Source organism: Mirounga leonina, unplaced genomic scaffold, assembly GCF_011800145.1.
Source record: "Mirounga leonina isolate KUSES-001 unplaced genomic scaffold, KU_Mleo_1.0 Mir_175, whole genome shotgun sequence".
NCBI lineage: Eukaryota > Metazoa > Chordata > Mammalia > Carnivora > Phocidae > Mirounga > Mirounga leonina.
Window position 1 is genome coordinate 33,727,441 of NW_023270453.1, and position 24,035 is coordinate 33,751,475.

At 52.8% G+C, this 24,035-nt stretch overlaps 1 protein-coding gene across 4 annotated transcripts in view; it reads left to right on the forward strand.

Annotated features, from left to right (window-relative positions):
- ABCC1 (ATP binding cassette subfamily C member 1) overlaps positions 1–24,035 on the forward strand; it is a 143,628-nt gene that overhangs the window by 98,616 nt on the left and 20,977 nt on the right. For all 4 annotated transcript variants that reach the window (XR_004682327.1, XR_004682326.1, XM_035022348.1 and 1 more), the window contains 6 exons: positions 527–710; positions 10,034–10,124; positions 12,530–12,665; positions 15,374–15,581; positions 17,631–17,941; positions 22,279–22,478. Coding sequence is in view for 2 of the 4 variants with exons in the window: in XM_035022348.1 (XP_034878239.1) it covers positions 527–710; positions 10,034–10,124; positions 12,530–12,665; positions 15,374–15,581; positions 17,631–17,941; positions 22,279–22,478 (1,130 nt within the window). In the remaining 2 variants the exon portion in view is untranslated. The remainder of the gene's footprint in view (positions 1–526; positions 711–10,033; positions 10,125–12,529; positions 12,666–15,373; positions 15,582–17,630; positions 17,942–22,278; positions 22,479–24,035) is intronic.

Consider the following 24,035-nt stretch of genomic DNA (forward strand, 5'->3'; position numbering starts at 1 on the left):
AAGGAAAAGCTGGTCGCCTCATGCAGTTTGCTGAGCGTCCTTCCCAACCTTGACTTAATTTGTATAAAATATATACACATGTACAAATTTTGTAGTGGTTTTTTATGGGGGGGGTTACTTTAAAAAATGAAGCCATTGCATGTGAATTGTTTTGTATCGGGTTCATTCTTTTATTCATCCACAGTGCCTCCCCCTCATCCTTCAAATTGTTGTTCACAAATCAGCTTCCCCATCACCCTTGTTAGAATTGCAGCCCCCACCCTCAGCCCGTCCCCTTTGCTTCGTGCAACAGCCAGCACGCACTTTGTTGTCCTTCTGTCCATCCTTTCTCCCCGCCTGACCGAGGAGTGTGAGGCGGGGACCCGTTTCCCTGCCCACTGACCAGCTCCTGGCAGGCACGGGTTGAATGAAGGCACCCACAGACCAGGGGCGCCCCAGGCGCTCAGGCTTGAGCTCGGCCAGCGGGGCGTCGGGGCATGCCTGTCGCGCCCAGGCGCTGACCCGCCGGTCCCCACTCTGCCCGCAGACGCGGCTCCTGGTCACGCACAGCATCAGCTACCTGCCCCAGGTGGATGTCATCATCGTCATGACCGGCGGCAAGATCTCGGAGATGGGCTCCTACCAGGAGCTGCTAGCCCGGGACGGCGCCTTCGCCGAGTTCCTGCGCACGTATGCCAGCACCGAGCAGGAGCGGGCCGAGCAGGACGACGGTAGGGCCCAGCCCCGCGGCCTCCTGGAGGTTCCCCCGGCCCCCGTCTGGTGCCCCTCATCAGTGCTGGGCCAGCCCCTTCAGGAACCCTGTGGAAGGATCACCGGAAGGCTCTCAGGGCTGACTTGAGAGGGGGTCCCAGTGCTTTACGGCTGGGGCGGCGGACCTGGGCCCAGGTCTTCATCCTTTGCTGCGAGGTGGCTTTGGGCCTGCCGGGCTTCAGCGCTCTCGTGGCAGAAATGGGGACAGTGATCATTATAGTCCTCTGGCTCTCAGGAGGCTGTGGGAAGCGGTGACATATGTGGCGTAGTCCAGAACAGATGCTGGGGTCGGGGGGTGGGACGCATGGTGGCTGAGCGTGCAGGCTGGCAGTTGGCGAGAACTGGGTTTGAGTCCCATTGCTCCTCTTACCAGGGTCGTCCAAACCCTTCTGAGCCTCAGTTTCCTCACTGATAAAGCAGGACAACCTTCGGGTATTTGGTGGAGATTTAATGTGCTCAATTCCATAGAGCCTTGGGCATGGTGCCCGGCACAGAATGTTCCGTACCTGACAACTGCTGTCATTACTTCCCTGGGAGGAGTGCCCATCGTTTATCCCCGTGCACTTGGCACCTGCCAGGTCCTTGCAGACCTGCCCGCTCCCCAGCCACCGCACCTGGCGTGTTCTCCCAGGCCAGGGCTCCGAAAGCTGGGGCTTCACCCTGTCCTTACGTGAAGGCTTCTGTGGCGAGACTTTTAAGAATCTTTTCTCTTCTGTTGGCTTAAAATTCAGGGGATTTGTTTGCAACCTTCAGGCTGCCCTGTGTTTTCATCAGTCAGACTGGAGTCTTGCAGGCTCCTCTGCTCCCCTTCTTGGAGCTTTGACCCCACAGAGAGGGAAGAGGTCATCTGACACCTTTTCTACTTTGCCTTCAGCTGTTGCTGAGAGAGGTCACCAGTCCTGCCCTGATCTCCCGCCTCCCGGAGCTAATGAGAGACTCCCCGAGCCTCTGGGGCATGTTCCTTTCGTACTCTGTCCCCAGGCAGGTCTCAGACTGTCCACAGGGGCAGGGCTGGCCATTCGCAGGGGTGCAGGTATTCTGGAAGTATCTGTGATCGGAAGCTAAGACACAGCCAGTGCTTGCTGAAGGCTAACCAGGGCTCCTGTTCTTTGCAGGAGTTACTTTGTTGACTCCTTCCAACAACTCAAGGAGTAGAATTGTTATTCCCAGTTCCCTGGTGAGGAAGCTGAGGCTTAGGGAAGCTTGTCCCTTCTCTGCCAGGGACAGCCAGGTTCCCGTCTCTGTGAATGGCGCTGGTCCCTAAGAAAGAGCCATTTACTGTTCATCATTGTGGTCGTTTAGCAGAATTTATTGAGCATCTACTGTGTGTTAAATGCTTGTGTTACTTCCCTAAGACTGCTGTGACAACGTAGCCCAGACTGGGTGTCTCACACAACAGAAATGTAATCTCCCACAGTCCTGGAGGCTGGAAGCCCAAGACCAGGGTGTTGGCAGGATGGGTTCTTTCTGAGGCTCTGAGGGAGGGTCTGTTCCACGCCCCTCCCCTGGCTTCTGCTAACCTAGTAGCAGTCTCTATCTTTTGTTGGCCCGTAGAAGCATCACCCCAATATCTGCCTTCATTTTCACACAGTGTTCCCTGTGTGTGTGTCTGTCTCTGAGTTTCCCCTTTTTCTAATGACACCAGTTATGTGGGATTAGGGCCCCCCCTGATGACCTCCTTTTAACTAATTGCACCTGCAAGTAACCTGTCTCCAAATAGGATCACATTCTGAGGGACTGGGGACTTCAAACTTCAACATACGAATTTGGGACGGGAGTACAACTCAGCCCATAATAGTTTCGGAGACAAAAGTGAATGACAGCTAGACAAATCTCTACCCTTGTGGAGTTTAGAATCTGGTGGGAGAGAAGGGCAAAAACAAATCAAGAAAGAAATAGTTTCATGGAGCATTAAGCACTAAAAAGAAGAAACCGCAGATGATGAGCTGGGGGAGTGATGGGGGTGGCACGAGGCCACCTAGGGGGTGGTCAGAGAAGCCCTTTCTGAGGAGGTGACAGTGGCCTGGAAAGGAGCCAGCAAGGAGAAGATCTGGAGAACAGTGTTCTGACCCAGGGAACAGCAGGTGCACAGGCCTTAGGCCTGGTGTGAGGTCAGTTTGTGGAAGGAATGAAAAGGAGGCCAGTGTGGCCAGACCACGGTGGGCAAGGGACAGTGGTGGGAGATGGGTCTTCAGGGTGAGGAGTTTGGGTTTTGGTCTCCATGCAGTGGGAAGCCCTGAATGTCAGAGAGGGGGAGCAGCTTATCCAACGACACACGGTGGCTGCTGGTCAGGTCAGGCCCTCAAGTCTGGCCTCTAAGCTTCAGTCCTCTGCTCCTTCCTTCAGTTGCCTCTGTGTCTGCCCGGGGTGGGGGTGGGGGGCTCATTCATTCCTCTGCTCTGGTTTGCTGCGGGGGTCCTAGTGGTTTGTAGTAAGTGCTTTATTGAGATAGAATTCACATAGCATATGGTTCACCCATTTAAAGTGTTACAGTCCAGTGATTTTTGGTATGTTCCGTGTTGTGCCGTCATCAGAATCACCTTCAGAACGTTCTCGTTGCCCCTCCAGAAAACCTCGTAGCCTGTTAGCAATCCCTGTGCATTTTCTGCTGGCGCCCCGAGTCCTAGGCACCCACGCATCTTTCTGCCTCTAGATTTGTCTGTTCTGGACATTGCACATGAATGGAATTCTAGACCGTGTGGTACTCCGTGCCTGGCTTCCTTCCCTCCATGTGAGGTTTTGGTGGCTCACCCGTGAGGTAGCATGTGTCTGCGCTTCATGTCCTTTCGTTGCTGGGGAATACCACGCCACATTTTGTCTGTTCGTTCATTGGTTGGTTGATCGTTCCAAGTTGTTTCCATGTTGTGGCTGGTATAAATTGTGCTGCTATGAACCCCAATGGTTTTAAAAGCAAAGCATTTCCTTTTACCTGTATGAGGCAAGAAGTTCCTTCAGCTTTTCATTCCTGATCAGAATGAGTTCCTGCATGTCCGTGCTCTCGTGGTTGGCAAGTTCTGCCTTAAGTCTAGCCTGCTTCCCTCGTGCTGCAGAGCCGGCACCTTCTGATGGTCAAGCCAAGATCACACGCTGGGTGGGGCAACCTCAGGAGCACTGTATCTTACAGACTTGCTTCAGTTGGGTGAAAATGACCCCGTGTGCTTTCTCAAGTGTCACATGTGTATTCAACTAAATCTTTTTCCCAGAATGTGGTCTCTCTCCTTTCTGTCCAGGTGCACAGGGAACGTCCTTAAACTCTGTTGACCACAGATGGTTTTTTTCTCTTCCCTTCCTCCACTACTGCCAGCAGATCCGAAACAGTTGATGCAGAACCACAGAATGCTGCCAGTTCCTTTTTTTTTTTTCCCCTTTTCTTTTTTCCTTTGGCCACGTCAGCACTTAATTTGGCAATGAAAATGCCATCCGCCACCCTCGCACTGCCGTGTGGTCATTTTCCCAGTCCAGCCACATGGCCTCACACACAAGTCCTCGGCCTGTGGGTCTGAACTCAGACTGGGCAGGCCCTTCTCTCTCCAGCTCTCTTGGGGGACCCCCCCCCAGTGATACAGCTTGGCATCAGGGTCTACTCTTGATCCGCTGTAGCCGACTCCCAAGAGCCAGTGACCTTGGATTTGTTTGAACCACATTTTTGGCTTCTCCTAAAGGGAAACTTTCTTTTTTTTTTTTCCTTGTTGGATTAATCAGGTCTTTTTTAGAACACCCAGGCTGAAGGGGGAGAGTGCTTGGTTTGGGGGGACTCTTTCCCCACCGGGGTAGGGAAGTGCAGATGCACCAGGAAATAGGCATAGGATGGGGAGATACCGACCCCTTCCCAGGCATATTTATTACACTGATGGGTCAGATACTTTTTCCTTTTTTTGTCTTTTTGTCTTTCCTTTTTTTTTTTTTTTTCAGGTGGCAAAGAGAGTTACAAATTGACTCATTAACCTTTGTACTTGGAAGGTGAAGAACATTTCTATTTACTCTGGTTTCTTTATTAGGAACCTAAAGTCTCGAGCAGTGGTTTTTATCGGGGGACGTTTGTGCCTCCCGGGACATATGGCAATGTCTGGAGACATTTTTGGTTGTGACAACTGGGGTGAAGGGTGGGGAGGGGCATTGCTGGCACATAGAAGGTAGAGACCAGAGATACTGCTAAGCAGCCTACCACGCACAGCAAATCCCCCCACCCCCACCAGAAAACAGAGCATCATTTGGCCCCCAACGTCCCTAGTGCCAAGGCTGAGCAAGCTGCCATGCCCCGGCTTCGTGCCGTCCCAGTTCTTCCCTGTGGTCTTAGGAGAAAGACTGTTATCCCAACAATATGCCCGCTTCTCAGACCTGTGCTCAGCTCATCTCTCAACCTCATGACTGATTTTCTCCATCTTTGAGATCTTTGCTTGAAAGGTTTTCTTTTTCTTTTTTTTTTTTTAAACCGATCATAAAATCAGCATGTGCTCATTTTAGACCATTGGAAAGTTGCAGAACAACGCAGAGAACCAGGAAAAAGAATGTCTGTCCACTGGCCCACCCGCCAGAGGGGCTGTCTGTGTCTGTCTCTCCTTGGCCTTCCTCCTGAGAGGAGTAGCATCCTACTGCGCTCTCAGCCATCAATGCTGCTTGCTTGCTTTTCTGAACAGTGGGTCGGTCATAAGCACCTCCCCCTATTACAAAAATCTGTCACAAACACTGAACAGCTGCTGGAGAGTCTGTCGTACACACAGCACATTCCTTTAGGCTGTCTTCAGGGGCCGTATTTCTTCCATTTGAATATGGAGAACTTTCTGGTCCTAGGCGGGTGGATCAGGCTGGGTGATGCAGCTGGTCACTTCCGTTTTTGGTCAAAAACGAAGCGTTGACTGTAAAGGAGTAACTTGGATTCTTCCCTCGAGGGAAGCTGGCCTGCTGGCCCGTGCCCAAGCAGAGTTCCAGAACCTTCTTGAGAATAAACAGTGAGCTCTGAGTGGCTTTGAGGGCCACTCCTGGGAGTGGTACTGAAGAGGTTCAAGAGCAGGGACGGTGCCAGGCTTATCAGCCCGACAGCCCCATACCTGCTACCTAGAGGCACTTGGGAAACGTTTATTAGATTACAAGTTTCGGGCCTTTGCTTACCAAAAAAAAAAAAAAATTCTTAACTGTTCTCTAGCATCCCTCAGCCCCAGCTCCCTTCATTTTTCCCTTCCTCTGCTTTAGTTTTCTTTGTAGCTCTAAACATTGCCTGACGGCTAATTCTGGATCTAGTCCTTTTGTGTGTTCTCTCTCTCTCCCTTGTAGTTTAAGCCCCACGAGGGCTTTTTGGTCACTTATGTATCCCCAGGGCTGGAAAGAGTGCCTGGCACATAGTAGACACTCAGTGTAATCTGTTATAATAAGCAAATAAGTACATTATGCCTTGATTATTTAAGACATGTCCCACGTAAGCTTTGGACATTAACACAGCTGTCCAAATATCCCAGGTTAGAAGAAAATAGGCGCTGATTTTACCCATTTCTCCAGGGCTGGTTTAGAAACCGGCTCTGTGGGTATGGGCTTCTGAGATGGCATCTTGGTGGCCCCTGGGGTGCCTGTTCTGGCATTGGAAGGTCAGCTGTGGTTGTTCACTCGGCCGTTCGCCTATTAATCTCTCCATCTGCGTATCAGGTGTATGCAGAGCGCCTACTGGGTGCCTTGGGGACACCTGGTACTTGAGCCACTGTGGGGAATGGTTGCCCTTGGGTCGTATAGTGCATGTCCTGTGCAACCACACATGATGTGGTTGGTGCTGATGTGCCAGGTGCTGAGAAGAGAGTGGTGGGTAAGACCTACTCTGTGTTCTTAAGAGCTCACAGTCTTCAGCGTGTCTCCCCTCTGTTTGGGGAGACAAATGCCAAATAATCAAGGGTGTGGTGGTGCTAGATGCAGTGATGGAAGCGAGCCTGGGGGCCTGTGAGAACCCCAAGAAGGCATCCTCATTCCCGCCTGGGAGGGGCCAAGATGAAATCTGAGCCAGGTCACCTTCTCTTCCCTTTTTCTTGGCTCCATGTGCGTCTGGCTCAGAGTAAGGCTGCGTGCGGCCCAGGCCCCTCTCATGAGCAGCATCTGTCCTCAGGAGCTGAAGGCTGCGGCCTGTAGCCGAGGTCTGTGCTGTCTCCCAGCCACGCCTGCCCTGCCCGGCTGTAACACTTGACTTTTTTCCCTCTGCTGCCATGAAAACAGGTGTAGGGACAGAGGGTTGGCCTGCATTTTTCTAGATCTTCTTATGTTTAAACACGTTTATAAGCTTTAGCAAAAGAGCTGGCCCCATGCGGTGTGCTTGTCAGGATCCACCCAGCACATGTGGGATGGGGATACTGAGATACAGGTGTAGCAGGTCCCTTGGCCGTCTCTGCCCCTCATCCTTAGGAGAGGACCTCCATCCATCCGCTCTGGGCATTTAACTGGGGGTTCTGGGAGGGAGTGTTGCCTTGGTTCTTAACACTTTCCTGGATCTTGTGAATTCTCAGGTGGCAAAGTGGTGGACGAGGAGGGGGAAGGTCAGTGACACGTGGGTTAGAAGTAGCTGTGCTTGCAGGGGGAGGCTGTAGACGGACTGGGCCTGTTGCTGCATGCTCGGAAAGAGGCCCTCCACCGTCTCTATTTCTACCCCCTTCCGTTGTTCATCCAGCGAACATTTTTTGGGGACCTACTATGTGCCAGGCTTTGCAGTGGGCACTTGGGGAGATAGTCTGAATCCCCAGATCTCTTGTTCCTCCGCTGGGTGGCCTGGGCTAAGCTTGACTGTTGTGTAGGTCAAATGACCACGATGAGCATGCCTTGGAGGAGATCCTGTTTGCAACATGCTTGGCACGTAGTGGGTGGACAATGAATGGCCCACGGTTTGACTGTCACGATCCCACCCTCACCTCCTGGGCATGGTCAGGACGTAGGCAGGCCAAGGCAATACAGGGTGATGTGCGCCTGACAGAGTCACTGCAGGTGGCTGTGGATGCCCGGTGGGGGGGATGTCTTTTAACAGAGTTTCACCGTGGAAGGCTGCCCTGGTTCCCTCTGGTGAGGTAAAGGCATGAATCAGCCGCTGGACTGGACCCATCCCTCCCTCCTGCCTTCCTTAAGCAGTGTGGCCGAGGGTCCAGACAAAGGGCTCTTTTGTAAGCCACGGAAGCCGACTCCTGCCACTTCAACAAGGGTGTTTACTGGAAGGAGAAGCAGATCACTCAGAAATCAGAGGCCAGACCAAGTAATCAGGACTCAGGAAATGGGAACTCTGGGAATCAGACTCCTTTAGGATGGATCGCCGGAACTGTCTTTGGTCCTCAGGGGGCCACTGATGGTTCACAGTCTTGGGGAAGGGGTTTTGATTGGCTGACCTTGGGCAGCCCCCCTCCCCCATCCCCCCACCTCCCGCCCATGGTCTGCCAAGACTGTAGGAAGAGGGAAGAGCTGACCCCTTGCAAAGGAGGCAGATGGAGTGGTGGACCAACCCATGTTCCTATTGCCTTCTAGGACTCTTGGTCCCTCCCCTTGCAGAGGAGAATTTTCCAGCTGGCCCCGCTGGTGTATCAACCTGTGGGCTGATTGGTGGAGAAGGGGGCCATGGGAGGCCACTGTGAGGTCTCCCATCCAGACCTTAGGGCTCATCCTGAGTGGGGAGCAGAAGGGAAGCCTGAAGCTTACTGAGGCTGGCCTGCATAGCCAGGCGGGAGTGCGGAGCTGTCTGATGCCCCTGCCACAGGGCCGTGTCTCTGGGAACGTTTTCAAGCATGCCTGTCCCGGCAAAGAGGGAGTTGGTCAAGGCCAGGCCTGGGCCTCCAGTGCTGTGTGCGTTTATGAGCCCTGACTGCATGCACCTGCATGGAACGTCCTGCTTGTTATCATTCTTTTTTTTAATTTAGTTTAGGTTTTATTTTAAGTAAAAAAAGATGCTGCCATTAAAAGAAATGTGTAAAGCAGTGATTCTCCATCTTGGCTGCACCCCAGAATTATCCGTAGAACATGTTTAAAAAGGCGAGTACCAGCTAAGCACCACCATGGTCTGTCACTTCCCAAGCACCATGCGTGGCCTCACTCATCCTCCCACTTAGGAAAGGGGCGGTAGTGGTCATTCGCCCTTTGCAGCTGTGAGAGTTGAGGCTCAGAGCCGTTTATTGCTTCCCTAGTACACACAGCTAGGAAGTGAGAGAACACTCCATTCCAGACTGCGCTCTGACTCAGCATGGGGGCCTGGCCTCCCTACAGGCAGAGTCCTTGCAGGGACCAGAGCTGGGCCAGGGGCATCCCCGGGTGCGTGCATCGTTCACAGCCAAGATGGACAATCAACCAGCTCAGAGCTCCCCCGCCCCCAACCGCAGAATGATTCCCCCGCCCCGCTCTTCTGTTTTCCGTTTCTCGCTGTGACTGTCATGGTCCGAAAGAGCCATTTGGTTTCAGTTCGCATTCTATCAGCGTGTTCCCAGGGTCACCCTGTCACCGCCAGAGCTGCATATTAGTCCCCTTGTGGAACGTCTCCCCTGCACACCCTCCCATCCTCTTCTGGGCCAGCCCCAGGGGAGCCCTCTGCCATGCGTCTCTCCTGCAGGCTCGCTCGCTCTCCTGGCGCCAGCATGAGATCAGGGCCGGGGAATGATAACGCATCACTGAGTAGTCGGGCAAATGAAGGGGGATGATGTATTTCCACACGGCACGGGGCCACCACTCATTCAATAAATGTTAGCCGTTGAGGTTATGTCATGTCATTCTGTCATTGAGGTTATGGTGATTAGTGTTGATGCCAGGGGCGTAATTCCTGGGACTAGGGCAACTGGCTGGCTGGTGTGCCTCGGGGTGGCTGTACCAGTTGTTTGGGGGAAATGGCAGTGCTCCGGGTACCCCCTGCCCCAGACCTCTGGACGTCCCAGAGGTCCGGGTTAACTCTTGGCACTGGGAGGTGGGGGCGGGGCGCCCTCGGGGACTCCTCCTGTTGGCTGATGCCCTTGTCAAAACTGGTTGTTACTTATTTTGAGTAGCACCCTTGCTTGGGATGCTTGGGGACCAGAGGGCTGTGCGCTGTTGCCCACCTGGCTCCTTGCATCTTGGCCCCTTGGACTAAGTTTCATGCACCTCTGTCCCAAGGGAGTCAGCTGGCTCCACAGACCTGCCCTTGTGCCGGGAACCTGTCTGTGGCCTCAGCCAAGCACGTCTAGTTTTCTGAGCTTCCTGGTGGCCAGGTTATCCGCCTTGTCCCGTCCAAGTGACCGGTTTTCCTAAATGTCTTTGATCTTGGCATCCAGCTCTGGAAACCACAACTTCCCCCTTTCCTCTCTTGTGCCAGGGTTAACAAGTGTCAGCAGCCCAGGGAAGGAGGTGAAGCAGATGGAGAATGGCATGCTGGTGACTGATGTCGCGGGGAAGCAGCTGCAGAGGTATGAGCAGAGAGGGAGCTCTGTTCGTGTGGACTCTCCAGGTACCCTGTTTCTGCCCCCTGTCTGGGGGGAGAGAAGAGGAACAAGGTCACATGAGCTGCTCCCCGGGGTCACGGAAGATGGGGGCTTTCTGCCTCCTTTCCCAAATTGCTAGGAGAGCTCATGTTTCAGGGGCCTGAAGAGGGGTGGGGGCCACACTGCTCTACCAGGGGGCATAACTCACACAGGCCTCAGGATGTAACCATCCGCCTGCACGTGGTGACGCTCAAGTTCCCTGCAGGATGTGGGTCTTTGCTCAAGTTATTCGGAGGAACCTGCAGTGTTCAGGTCTTAAGAGCCGGTATTTGAACCAAAATAGTCACAGTAATAGTGACCTCGATGTTTGATGCACCCTCCAGAGCCAGGCACAGTGGCAAGCCCTGTGCACTGTGTTGAACCTGGAGGTGGTTACTCCTGTCTTCCCATTTTACAGGTTAGCAAACGGAGTGCTCTCCCTAAGTCATGCAGCCAGACAGAAACTGAGCTTGGACTTGAACCCAGGCCCTTGCCGCTGAGCCAGCAGTCCAAAGTTCTGTGCTTTTGCTGCTTTAAAGGAGGTTGCTTTCGGCTAGATCGTTTGGGATTTAGAGGAGCAGCATTCCGTGGACATTGTTGCTTAACCTCTCTGTGCCTCAGTTTCCTTACCTGTCAGATAGGGTCTATGGTGTGCCTACCGCAGAGGGCTGTAGTGGGACAGACTCCACGTAGTGCGTGTAAAGCACTTAACACAGTACTTTCCTCCATCAACACCCAGTAAAGAGCACTCATTTATTCATGAGCTGGGGCTGCCTGCAGTTACTTCTCTGGCATAGGGAGATCTCAGAGAAATGAGGCTGGGAACAAAATTGGCATGAGCAGCTCTGCCCTTTAGAACACTGCCCATGGTACCCTCCTAGACTCTGATTTTTTTTTAAGATTTTATTTATTTGAGAGAGAGCGCGTGGGGGGAGGGCAGGGGGAGAGCGAGAATCTCAAGCAGACTCTGCTGCACTCAGCGTGGAGCCCACCGTGGGGCTCAGTCTCACCACCCTGAGATCATGACCTGAGCTGAAACCAAGAATCAGACGCTTAACCGACTGAGCCACCCAGGCGCCCTGACTCTGATTTTTATCGTATGGGACAGGTAGAAATATTACCTGCTCTGTTGGTGCACCTGTCGAGGTGGTGAGCTAGGTGTATGTGTGTAAATCACTTAGAATAGGGCCTCGCCCAGGGTGTGCAGGGGTTCAGGCAGGCCAGTGTGGTCAGTCATGGTTGCTGCCCTCTGAGAATTTGCTGGGACAGCCGAGACGAGGCAGCACCTGCAGGTGGTCCTGGGACCTAGGGGTAGGTGACGGTGGGAGGCTTGCCGGGGAGAACCATACGTGGACTGAGCAGAAGCATAGGGAACACTGGGCGTATCTGTCGCCATGCAACAGATGACCTCAAAGTTTGTGGCTTGCAAAGTCTGGGCACGGCTTAGCTGGCTTCTCTGCTCCGGATCTCACACAAGCCGCAACAGGTGTCCATCAGGCTGGGCTCTCATCTGAAGACTGGGGTGGGGAAGGATCCACTTCGAAGTTCACATGGCTGTTGGCAGGATTCTGCTCCTCTGGGGCTGTATTACCGTCCTCAGTTTCTAACTGGAGCCCTCCGTTGCCAGCATCCTGGGCCTCCAGCCTGCATGCTTGCTTCCTCGATGCATGCAAACCACGAAGGCGCTAGGGAGCGTCAGCAAGCAGGGTGGAAGTCACACCCCGTCCCTTTGCCCTTGTGAGTCTGAGCTGAGCCATGGCTCAGAGAGGGTATTCCTGCACATAGGTCCACACTGTGTGCACACACACACACGCACACACACCCATCCACCTGTGTCATTCTCCAGGTTACAAGTCCCCAGGGGAAGGGACTACGTCGAAGAAGTCTCCAAAGAGAGCTTGGGGCCACATGATCTGCGATAATGTGTCATGGTCCTCATAAAGCTGATGACCACTGGGGCGCCTGGGTGCTCAGTCGTTAAGCGTCTGCCTTCAGCTCAGATCACGGTCCTGGGGTCCTGGGATCGAGCCCCACATCGGGCTCCCTGCTCGGCGGGAAGCCTGCTTCTCCCTCTCCCACTCCCTCTGTTTGTGTTCCCTCTCTTGCTGTGTCTCTCCCTGTCAAATAAATAAAATCTTAAAAAAAAAAAAAAAAAGCTGATGACCACCACTGGCAGGCGCAAGAGGTGCTTTCTGAATCACTCCTGCATGAAGGAATGGTTCCTCCGTGGGGCCGTGTGTCACGGATCCCCTCGCGTGTCACAACTATAAAATCGGAAGATTGAGCTAGTTTGGCGCATAGTTGTGGTCAGGCTTCTGTTTGGTTGACACCGTGTGCCTTGGTTTCCCCAGACAGCTCAGCAACTCCTCCTCCTACGGCGGGGACGTTAGCCGCCACCGCACCAGCACGGCCGAGCTGCAGAAAGCTGGGGCCAAGAATGAGGACGCGTGGAAGCTGGTGGAGGCGGACAAGGCGCAAACAGGGCAGGTGAGGACCGGCTGCCCCAGTGAGGGCCGTGGCCGGCATCACTGCGCGTCGCTGCGGGCCGGGTCCTGTGCAGAACACTTCGTTGATGTTAAACCGAGTCCTTCCACGGGCCTCTACCAGTGCTGTTTTCCAGCGCCGGAAACGGGTGGCAGAGCCTAGGTGACTTGCCCGAGGTCGCCGCCAGGGGGCGGCAGAGTTAGGCTTGGAACCCGGGCCGTCAGACTCCAGGGCTGGTGTTTGGAGCCTCGGCTGTACTGAGCGCCACCTCCTCTGCGCGGCTGGGGGCTTTTGTTGGCTGTGGGTGCTTTAAATCACACCTTCCCACTGCATGGGAAGTTGTAGATCAGATGAGGTCTACAAGATAACACCTCTGTCACTTCCCCTCGTGTGACCGTGTGTGTGCGTGTGTGTGTGTATGTGTGTGTGGTGGGATTCATTTCTTTCCATTTCTCTTTTAGTCCTAATGATTCCATCGCGACAAAAAGTCTGAGCCCGGTGCATGTTTATCTGTCATGCGTGTCTCAGGCCGTTGGGGCTGCTCTAACAGAAGGCCATGGGCCGGGTGACTCAGAAGCAAGCTGCTATTATTGCCCACACTTCCTGGAGGCTGGCAAGTCCGAGATCACGGTGCCAGCCCCCCGTGTGGCGTCTAGTGAGGGCTTGCCCAGAGGGAGGCTCCGACACCGTCGTCTGGTCCCTGTGTCCTCCCTGTCGGGAGGGGGTGAGGGATCTCTCCGGAGCCCCTTTGTTAAGGGCACTAATCCCGTCGTGAGGGATCCATCCTCACGATCTGATCGCTTCCCAAAGGCCCCTCCTCTGCGTACCATTGCACTGGAGGTGAGGATTTCAATGGGCGAACTTGGAGGGACACAGCGTTCAAGTCCGTAGCTCTCACAAATCTCCAGCCTCTCTCTGTCATAGGGAGAATCGGTTTCAAGGTCTTGATTGGTTGTATGTGTTTTACAATCCTCTATTTTGGGCACGTGTCAGTAATTTTCCGTTTATGGTAATGATTCAAAGTTTATTTTTAAAAATACATGTGGTATGTTTTTAAAAAAATAGGGAACGGAATTTTTAAAAGAAGAATAAGTACACACACGAACAAGCCACCCGTGAGAGGTGGTGCAGGAACGAGAGGTCGGGACGCTGTTCTCTTGGATCTAGCTGGATGCATCCAGAACCTCCCGGAACCCTCTGCTCCAGGCTGCTTCTCTCCTCTTCCCCTCACAGCTGTGGCCAGGGGCGAAGTGCCTTAGTGCATCCTCCCTCCTTGCTCTCGCTGGTCCTCGGCAGAGCCAGAGTTAGGACCGCAGATCAAGGACCAGAGAAGCAATGTCAGGCCCGGTTAGTCCTCGTGTAATCCCACACCGCCCAGAGGAGATGGGTCCCAGTGTTACCTGCCTTTTCAGTAGCAGGAACGCAGACTGGGGGGCTTGTAACTTGCCAGAGTTGGACCAGGAGTGGCGCTGGCTGCAGCACACACAAAAATTTCGGAATCCCACACCCACCATGTTTGCTGCTTATGAGGAGCCCCCGAGCCCTGCAGTATAATTCCAGGATCTGCAGATCAGCGGGCTGCTTGGCTTTGCGACAAAGCCAAATGGTGACAGTAAACATCGTAATTCTGGGACACTCCCCTGCCCCCCACTATTTTAGTTTGAAATACAGAGAAAAGTCAGAAAGAAACACTCAGTTATATAGGAGACCTCTGGCCTTTCACCTGTTACCTTTCAACCAGGCTGTAATTCAGACAAATGGTTTTTATGACCCAAAATTCAGCGTGAGAAGCTTGAAATGCCAGCGAGCGCACACACAAGGAAGGATACCTGGCGTTGGCTGAAGCCAAGCCATGCAGGTGGGGCATAGGGCTGGCCCGAAGCAAATGGCCTTGGCCCCTGGTGTTGAGATCAGGCCACCCTTTGGATGACTATACATCATCATTTAGCCCTCATGGGGCTCCGCAGGGAATATGGGGGCGGAAGAAGTCCTGTCGCCCTGTGGAGCTGGGGAGCAGGTTAAGCGGGCGCCAGCCAATGGGAAGCCAGTGGAAATGATGCAGAATTGGTGTTCGCTGTTCAGAGGAAATGGGGGGAGGCAACACTGGGGTGCTTGGCAACGTGTCACTCCATCCCGTTTGCTCTTTGATGGCTTCCTAACGGTCCTGGACTAAAGCTCAGAATCCTAAACAGGCTCTTCCAGCCCCTGTGTGGTCCGACCACTACTGCTTCTCCAGCTCAATCTTGTTCCAACCACCTTTGCCTCCTTTCATTTCCTGCCACATGATGCATTCCCTCCTACCCCAGGGCCCTTGCACATGCTGCTCCCTCTGCCCTGAGTGCCTTTTTTCCAATTCACCTGGTTAATTAACTCTTTGTTGTCCCTTCCTCAGGGAAAACCTCTCCGGTAGGTCAGGCTGCCCACTTTCATACTCTCGTGGAATTCTGCACTGCTCCAGCCCTTCTCTATAATTACACATTGACCTGGGCACTGAAAGCCTGTCTTGCCACTTGACTGGAAGCTCCATGAGGGCACAGACCTTGACTTTCTTTCCCGCTGACTTTGTCGGTCAAATAACTAAGGGGAATGTGCCATGAGTATGAGCATAGGTGGTGGGGGACAGGATGGCCCAGCTGCTGCTGGAGTGCCTGGCCTCGGCTGGTGGGGGGGGGGGGCAGCCTGCAAAGGGCCTTCTCTCCCCTGGTCTGCAGGTCAAGCTGTCCGTGTACTGGGACTACATGAAGGCGATCGGACTTTTCATCTCCTTTCTGAGCATCTTCCTTTTCCTGTGTAACCACATTGCTGCTCTGGCCTCTAACTACTGGCTCAGCCTCTGGACTGATGACCCCATCGTCAACGGGACCCAGGAACACACTAAAGTCCGGCTGAGCGTCTATGGAGCCCTGGGCATTTCGCAAGGTGGGGGCCCACCCCTTCCCACCCTCCCCTGCCCATCTGATCTGGGCACTTGAAACTGCTTCTTCCATGTGTTATTATGGAGTCGAGTCCCCCCATTTGTCAGGGCTTTGTGGACCCCCAAACTAAGCCAAACTCACATGAATGGTACCTATCCCTTAGTAGACACTCAGATACTTGTAGAGTGAATATTTCTTGAATGCTTTGTTTAATGGGGCCCTAGGAGATGGAGAGAAGCTCTTAACATGCCCATTTTACAGATGAGCAAAGTTGAGGGATGGCAGCACACACACCCCCACCCCTCCCGGAGCATTGGTGAGCAAGGGCCCTTGCCCCTTGTTGCTCAGTGAAGGTGATGGGGCTCCTGTAAAGTCTCATTTGTGGACTCCTACCTGCTGTCTGAGGATGGGAATTGGTTTATGCTGGTGGTTCTCGGTGCAGACTCTGCTGTCCCCCGGGGGACATTTCGCCACGTCTGGAGGTACCTCGAGCCATCACAGCTTTAGAGAGGGGGTAGTGTTAGGGGCATGCAGAGGCCAGGGATGTTGCCGGATGCCCTGCAGCGCACAGCACAGCCCCCACAACAGAGAATGATCTAGCCTCAAATGTCAGCAGTGAGGAGGTTGAGAAACCCTGTTTACCCTTCCTGTGGGCCCATGAAGGTCCCCAAACACAAGAGCATTAATAGTAAGAGCCGATGTCCGCTGAGCCCTTCCTTGGTGCCTGGGTAGCTTCTAAACCCTTCTGTGTGTTTTTGCAGCACAGGGCCAAGAGGTGGCAGCTACTGTTTTCCCCATTTTAGAAATAGAGACTCTCAGGCCCAGAGAAGTTAAGTAAGTTGCCCAAAGCCACACAGCAAGTACATGGCAGAGCCGTCATCGGATGAGGCATTCTGGCCCAGGAGCCCGTGCTCTTAGTCACTGGGCTGCACAGTGCATGAGCTGTGTGTTCAGGTGCTCATGAAAACAGTGAGCGTCTCTACATATATATGTACGTTCTGTGTCTGCGATGTGTAAGTATAGACAATAAACCTCTGTATATTTTTGACTACTTTCTATACGCTAAGCACATGGCCTTTTACATCCGGCAGTGCTGCAAGCTAAGTGTCATTGTCCCCATCTCACAGATAAACTGGGGTGCAGAGAGGCTGAGTGACTTGTGGGAAGGGCCCACAGCTGGGAGGTGACACAGGATTTGCCACTGTTGGCTTCAGAGTCCGTCGTTTTAGCCCTGCTTCCTTGAGGAAGCCCGCCCCTCCCTATGAAATCTGTCTGCGAAGAACGGGTGCCCTGCTCTGGGCTGCGTGGAGGAGTCGCAGATGTCTCATGATCTCCAGGAGAGAGCTTTGAAAGAAAACCAGAAGAGCAGACAGGGATTTTTTTCGATTTCTTAATCCCTAACACCGCCACCCCCCCCCCCCCAGGGCAAAGGGCTGGCCTCCTCATGATCACTGAGGGAAGGTGGGGCACAGGGAGGGTGCGATGTTTACCTGGGCTCACACGGCAGCAGCATCTGTTCTAGGAGCTGAGCTGTCCACTCTGGTAGCCACTAGCCACCTTTTAGGTGCTCAGTAGCCCCACGTGCCTAGAGGCTACCACACGGGACTGCATAGATACAGAACATGGGCGTCATCACAGAAAGTTCTGTCGCGTGGCACTGGTCTAGAGGAGTGCGGTACATGGATTAAGAGCATGACCTCGGAGCAGGCTGCCTGGATCAGAAACCGCAGCTTTGCTTCTGATTGGCTGATTCTGTTGAGGGCAAAGGAGTTCACCTGTCTGACCTTGAGTGTCCTTCTCTATAAAATGGGTGCTAAGAGGAATGATACAGAGTCAGTGTGGGAAGTAGATTCGTGTCAAGCTCCTACATAGTGTCTAATAAATAGTGAGTCCTCAGTAAATAGTAGCCACTACTGTCCCCCTCCTCCTGCTTGTCCTCGTCGTCATTCTTAGAAGCTGAGAGTCCAGGCCTGTTGCATCCGCATGGCTGCTTCTCTCCACCCCCAGCTTGGCCCGTGTCCCATCATGGTGTTGACCATGAGAGTGTTTGTAGGTATCTCCGTGTTCGGCTACTCCATGGCGGTGTCCATCGGGGGGATCTTGGCTTCCCGCCGCCTGCACCTGGACCTGCTACAGAACGTCCTCCGGTCACCCATGAGCTTCTTCGAGCGGACCCCCAGCGGGAACCTGGTGAACCGCTTCTCTAAGGAGCTGGACACGGTGGACTCGATGATCCCGCAGGTCATCAAGATGTTCATGGGCTCCCTGTTCAATGTCATGGGCGCCTGCATCATCATCCTGCTGGCCACTCCCATTGCCGCCATCATCATCCCGCCGCTTGGCCTCATCTACTTCTTCGTCCAGGTGAGAAGTGGGGTGTCAGGGTGCAGGAGGGGGCCTGCTGTGTACACTACTTCCATGTGAGCTAAGGGCTCACTTCATCTTAACATTTCCCCAGCATGGAGCTGTTGGGGATTTGCTGGAAGAGGGTTGAATTTGTTTTTGTCAGTTTTAAATACCTATCAAAGGGAAGGGGAAAGCTATAATGATTTATAATAACAATGATAACTTATAGCAATAATAATATTGTTAAAATTGAGAGAGTTTTATGAAATTCTTTAGGTCCTAAGCCCCATGCAGAAAGTGGAGATGTGAATAACAGCACCTTAAACAGGATAGACATCTGTCTTTCTCTTTCATGGTAGAAATATAGAGGTGGGCCATTTGGGGCTGGTATGGCAGTTCCACAAGTCTGTTAATATCCCAGACTGTTAACTATCACTGCTTTTTTTGTTGTTGTTGTTCTCCTGTCTTTGCATAAGCCTTCATTCTTAAGTTGATCTCATGGCCCAAGATGGCTGCTGGAGCTCCAGCCATCAATCTGTAGTTCAGAAAATGAGAAGGAGGAAAGGGAACAGAGCAAAAGAGCATGTGACAGCCGAGTCCTTGTGGTCCCTTAGGTTATTGCAGCATAAACTGTGCTTGCAGCTGTAGGTGAGCATGTCAAGGGCCAGGTGGCGGAGCTGGGAGTGTGAACTCACGTCTGTCTGATCCTAAAGCTTGTGTTGGTGACCACAATGCTGTGCTGCCCCTTTTTGTCCTGAAAAGCTTAGCTGCAGCATAGTTGCCATTGGGGACCAGTGGTTTAGATGGGAGCCTAATGACCGCAGCACAAGGTGAGAGTGAGAACCGCCAAGTGTTCCCTACATCAGGCTGCACTGCGGCTGCTCATGCGGGGTCCGGAGGCCTTGGTCCTGTCAGCCAGCCCCCAGACTCCACCACGCTGCGGCCCGGTGGTCGGTGAGCGCAAATGCAGGTGGAACCAGAGCATGCTGGTCTGGTTCTTGCACCCTCGTTGTGTTCTCTTTAAATTGGCGCCAGCGTTTTTGGAAACTCGTCCTGCTGCATTTGCGAAAAATACAACCCACATTCATACTCTAGCTGTACATTTCCCTGAGGGACCCAGTTCACAAGAACAAAATAGGCCACGTGCTGCGTTCGTGGCTCCCATAGCTGCCAGCCGCAGGACCTTGGGCCCACGTGCAGCGATGCCTTGGCGGGGTCTGTCATCCGTTAACAGGACGATGAGGGAGATGCTCTCGTAATGCCACTGATACTATTTTTAAACAACAAGGACAGTTCAGCAGAGGATCCTGTTGTATACGCACTGTTAATATAACTGAGCAAGCATAACGCACATGTGCAGGGCTGGAAAGGGGAGCAGCCGAAGGGAAACATCGTGTCTCTAAGGGTTGGGCTTATGAGAGAATGTGGGTTTTTAAAAAAATTTTTTTTAAAGATTTATTTATCTTTTTGAGACAGAGAGTGTGCAAGGGGCAGAGGAGGAGAGAGAGAGAGAGGGGCAGAGGAGGAGAGAGAGAGAGAGAATCTCCAGGAGACTCCCCACTGAGCACAGAGCCCGATGTGGGGCTCAGTCCCATGACCCTGAAATCATGACCTGAGCTGAAACGAAGAGTCGGACACTTAACCAACTGAGCCACCCAAGTGCCCTGAATGTGCTTTTCTTCAATGGCTTTTAACTAAATATACCCTTATTCTATAACCCAGCAGTCTCCTCTCAGCGTATATGCAAAAGAAATGAGAGAATGCATCCAGGGGGAAAAAAAAGGTGCTAGAATGTTCTTAGTATTTTGGTTCATGATAGCCCCAAACTAGAAACAACTTGGGGTTTTGACCCAGAGGATGCAAGAATTTTCTGGGATGCTGGAGATGTTCTAGATTTTGGTCAGGTAGTGGGTGTGCAGGTGTAGATACATGTGAAATTCATCAAGCTGTTAAGATTTGGTGCATTTTCCAGTGTAATGGAAATGTATGTCATATCTTGATTAGAAAGTGGGTTTTAGATATACGTGTGTTCTCTCTCTTTCTTCAGAAAAGATCTAAAGGTTATACACTGAGATTCAAATAAGTAGTGCTTATCTCAGAGTAATGGATGTAATTTTTTTAAAAAAGATTTATCTAGTTATTTTAGAGAGAGAGAGACCGGGAGGGAGGGGCACAGGGAAAGGGAGAGAGAGTCCCAACCAGACTCTGCCCTGAGCACAAAGCCCAAAGCAGGGCTCCATTCCATGACCCCGAGATCATGACCTGAGTCGAAACCAAGAGTTGCATACTTAACTGACTGCACCCCCGTAATTTAATTTTTATTTAATCTTTCCATCTGTATCACCCCCCCAATTTTTTTTTTTAAAGATTTTATTTATTTATTTGCGAGAGAGAATGAGAGAGAGAGAGAGAGAGCACATGAGAGGGGGGAGGGTCAGAGGGAGAAGCAGACTCTCTGCCGAGCAGGGAGCCCGATGCGGGACTCGATCCCGGGACTCCAGGACCATGACCTGAGCCGAAGGCAGTCGCTTAACCAACTGAGCCACCCAGGCGCCCCCACCCCCCCCAATTTTTAAATGGATATCCATTACTGTTTTTATTCAAAAGCAAGTCATTTTTATATAAAGGGGGTGCAAGAGGTAAGATGATGTGGAATTGTGTTGGGGCTTCCTTGTTGCCGGAAGGAGGCATTTCTGCTTTGTGGAATATTTTGGCGTCCGTGAAAACCTCCCAGCCACAGGTCCGAGTACCTTAGCTCACAGCACACTGCATGGCTCAGGCAGGCGCGTATCAAGTGTTATTTTCATTCACGTGCACGGGGCACTTGGTCTCTGAAAGAGTAAGGTGAGTCCAGGGAGTGGATTATGTCTCCTGGAATGGAGTTTAAAAGGGAAGCTAATTTTTTTTTAAACACAAATACTGAGCTTTCTATAGTAAATAAAATTCTGAGCACATGTGAAGTGGAGTAGGTTGAGCAGGGAAAACTCTTGGGAATGATTTCCATCCGGGATGTCTCGAAAGAAAGCCAGGGAGAGGAGGCGTCACGGCTGAGGGTAACGGGACAGATCCCGCAGGGCTGAGGCCTCCAGAGTTTGTTCACAGCCGTGAGAGGACACCTGACCTGTCCTCAGGGACAGGCAGAGCCACCGTCCTGGGACTGCCCGGCCTGGTGTGGTCCTGGGCTAGCTTACAGAGTTGCTGGGGCCCCAAAGGCCGCCCAAGTGTGGGTTCACATTACCACGTGTGCTGCCATCCAGAAGGAAGCTGCTGACCTCAGAGCCCCATTAGAGTCCCCTCTTAGGTTTCCTGCTCCCTGTGGAAGGTCTCTGCCCCAAACGGCCCGGGGAGGCCGGGAGGCCGTGTCCCTGTCCACCCTCTCTTTCTGGGACTTACTCCTCTGTCTGGCTCTGCCGCTCGTAGGGCGGCTGCATTTACGTGAGGTCCTGAGCACTTCTGGAGTGGGCAACCTCGGTCTGTTTGTACTAACAAGGAGACTAAGGCCACAAGAACTCAGTGTCCTCAAATGACCAGTCTGTCCTCTGTTCATGGCTCCTCAAGGCTTCCGGTGGGCGAGTTGCTTTTGTTCCGTCTGCCCTGGTTAGGGCAGGGGCAGAGCAGATGGGCGTCTGCCCACGGAGTCAGGTGGAGTCGGGGTTTGAACTGAGGCCTGGTTGTCCTCAAAACTTGTACAGAAAGCCACGCCGCTGGGGCCGTAAAACCCTAGAGGGGAGTGGCTTCGGGGAGGCTGTAGAGGGCAGAGGTTAGCACCTCACAGCCGGGCTGAGTCCAGACCCCAGCTCGGCCGCTTGTAGCCACGTGACCTTAGGGGAGAGGTGAACGAGCCTCTTTGTGCCTTGGTTTACTGAGCATCAGTGGGAATGAGCACCTGCTGGATTTCTGGTGAGAGTTCAGTGAGCTGATGTCTGTGAAAGTACTTAGAACTCTGCTAGGACTGGGGCACCCGGGTGGCTCAGTCGTTAAGCATCTGCCTTCGGCTCAGGTCGTGATCCCAGGGTCCTGGGATCGAGCCCCGCATCGGACTCCCTGCTCGGCGGGAAGCCTGCTTCTCCCTCTCCCTCTGCTCCTCCCCAGTGCTCGTGCTCTCTCTCTCAAATAAATAAAATCTTTGAAAAAAAAATTAAGAACAATTCTGCTAGGATGGCGGGCTCTGTGTGAGCCTTAGCTGCTGTCAGCCCTGTGCATGCATGAACGCAGGCGCCTGTGGAGAGCAGCCGGGCTCCGACATGCCGCCTCCCGGAGGTACCGTGCAGCTCCAGGCTTTCTCCAGCGCCGCCCGGGGACGCGGCAGCATGGGAGGGGCTGGGCCCACTCCGCCGTCCCATCTCTTCCCGCAGAGGTTCTACGTGGCCTCGTCCCGGCAGCTGAAGCGCCTCGAGTCGGTGAGCCGCTCCCCGGTCTACTCCCACTTCAGTGAGACCTTGCTGGGCGTCAGCGTCATCCGCGCCTTCGAGGAGCAGGAACGCTTCATCCGCCAGAGTGACCTGAAGGTGGACGAGAACCAGAAGGCCTATTACCCCAGCATCGTGGCCAACAGGTGGGCACTCGAGGCCCCGTGGGAGGAGGTGGAGGACTAAGAACTCCGCCTTCGCTCCTGGAGGAGGAGGGTATGAAGCTGGGCTCGGGCCCCCATACGCAGGGTGGTTAGACTTGGCGGGAGGACAGGACGCAGTGACCATTGAAAGCAGACAGGAGGGGCGCCTGGGTGACTCAGTTGTTAAGCGTCCTCAGGTCGTGATCCTAGGGTCCTGGGATTGAGCCCCGCATCAGGCTCCCTGCTCAGTGGGGAGTCTGCTTCTCCCTGCCCTCCCTGCTTGTACACTCTCTCTCTCTCAAATAAATAAATAAAACCTTAAAAAAAAAAAAAAGAGCGCTGCAACTCCAAGCATTGAGTAAAAGCTGGGACCAGGTTGTTCTGGGGTCAGAAAATACTGCCGGAACTATCCATTAGCTGTTGTCCTGTGATACAAGATCATCCGTGACGGGCAGAGTCAGCCAGTATTTTTGTGTCCTGGTTCTCGGCCGCGGGGTGATCACCCCACCACTGTGTGATGAGCCTGGGAAGCCATTCCCCAGTCTTAGGTTGGCCCACGTGAAATTTCCATGCCCGAAAGATCACGAGCGGATGAGTAACATCAATCGAAAAGAAGGGACAGAAGTTTGCTCCTTGTTGACTAAATTCAGAAAAGTGTCTGATTGATCCCTAAAAGGGTACCCTCTTCACTCATGTCCTGATACGTGTTTTGAGACGTGGGATAGAAAATTCTGGGGAGGGGGTGACAGCACCCTGGATAAGTCCACAATGTCAGACTAGGCAGGGAGACCATGAATTGTTGGAGACCCTGCCTGCCCCTGCAGAATTCTCAGTTTATCAAATCTGGCTGTCTTTGGGAGAAGCTACACACCCAGGAAGATCAGTCACATGAATCTTAAGGGCTGTAGTGACAGAAAGATCAACACCCTCATCTCCCCAAAATGCTTTACACCTTGAAACGTTAACGTTTCTAATGCTGTGGTATCTTACACAAGTTAGCTTTTAACCAATAATCTGTCTGTTTAAGAGGTAAAATAATCCATTTTAACATTTCTAAAAGGAGAATGATCTGGCTCTGGGAACATTATAGCAACATTGAAAATAGTCGCTTATCTCTCCCTTCCCCCTTTCCTGCCAAGAGAAGGTTATTTTAAGTAATCTCTACAGGCAGGGTGGGGCTTGAACCCACAACCCCGAGATCGAGAGTCACATGCTCCCCCGATTTCGCTCCACAAGATCACCAGCTAGGCACTCCCAAGGGAAGCTTATTTTATTTTGGTGCCTCTTACAGTTGATGACTTCTTAGTATTTAGAAATTCTCTCGGACATCATTTTAAAGATGGGTATATTTTAAAGCTTCCAGTGAGAAAAAAGTTGGTTTTCTTTTTTTTTTTTAAGATTTTTTTTTTTTTTTTTTTTATTCATGAGAGACAGAGAGAGAGAGAGGCAGAGGGAGAAGCAGGCTCCCCGTGGAGCAGGGAGCCCGATGCGGGACTCTATCCCAGGACCCTGGGATCATGACCTGAGCCGAAGGCAGACGCTTAACCGACTGAGCCACCC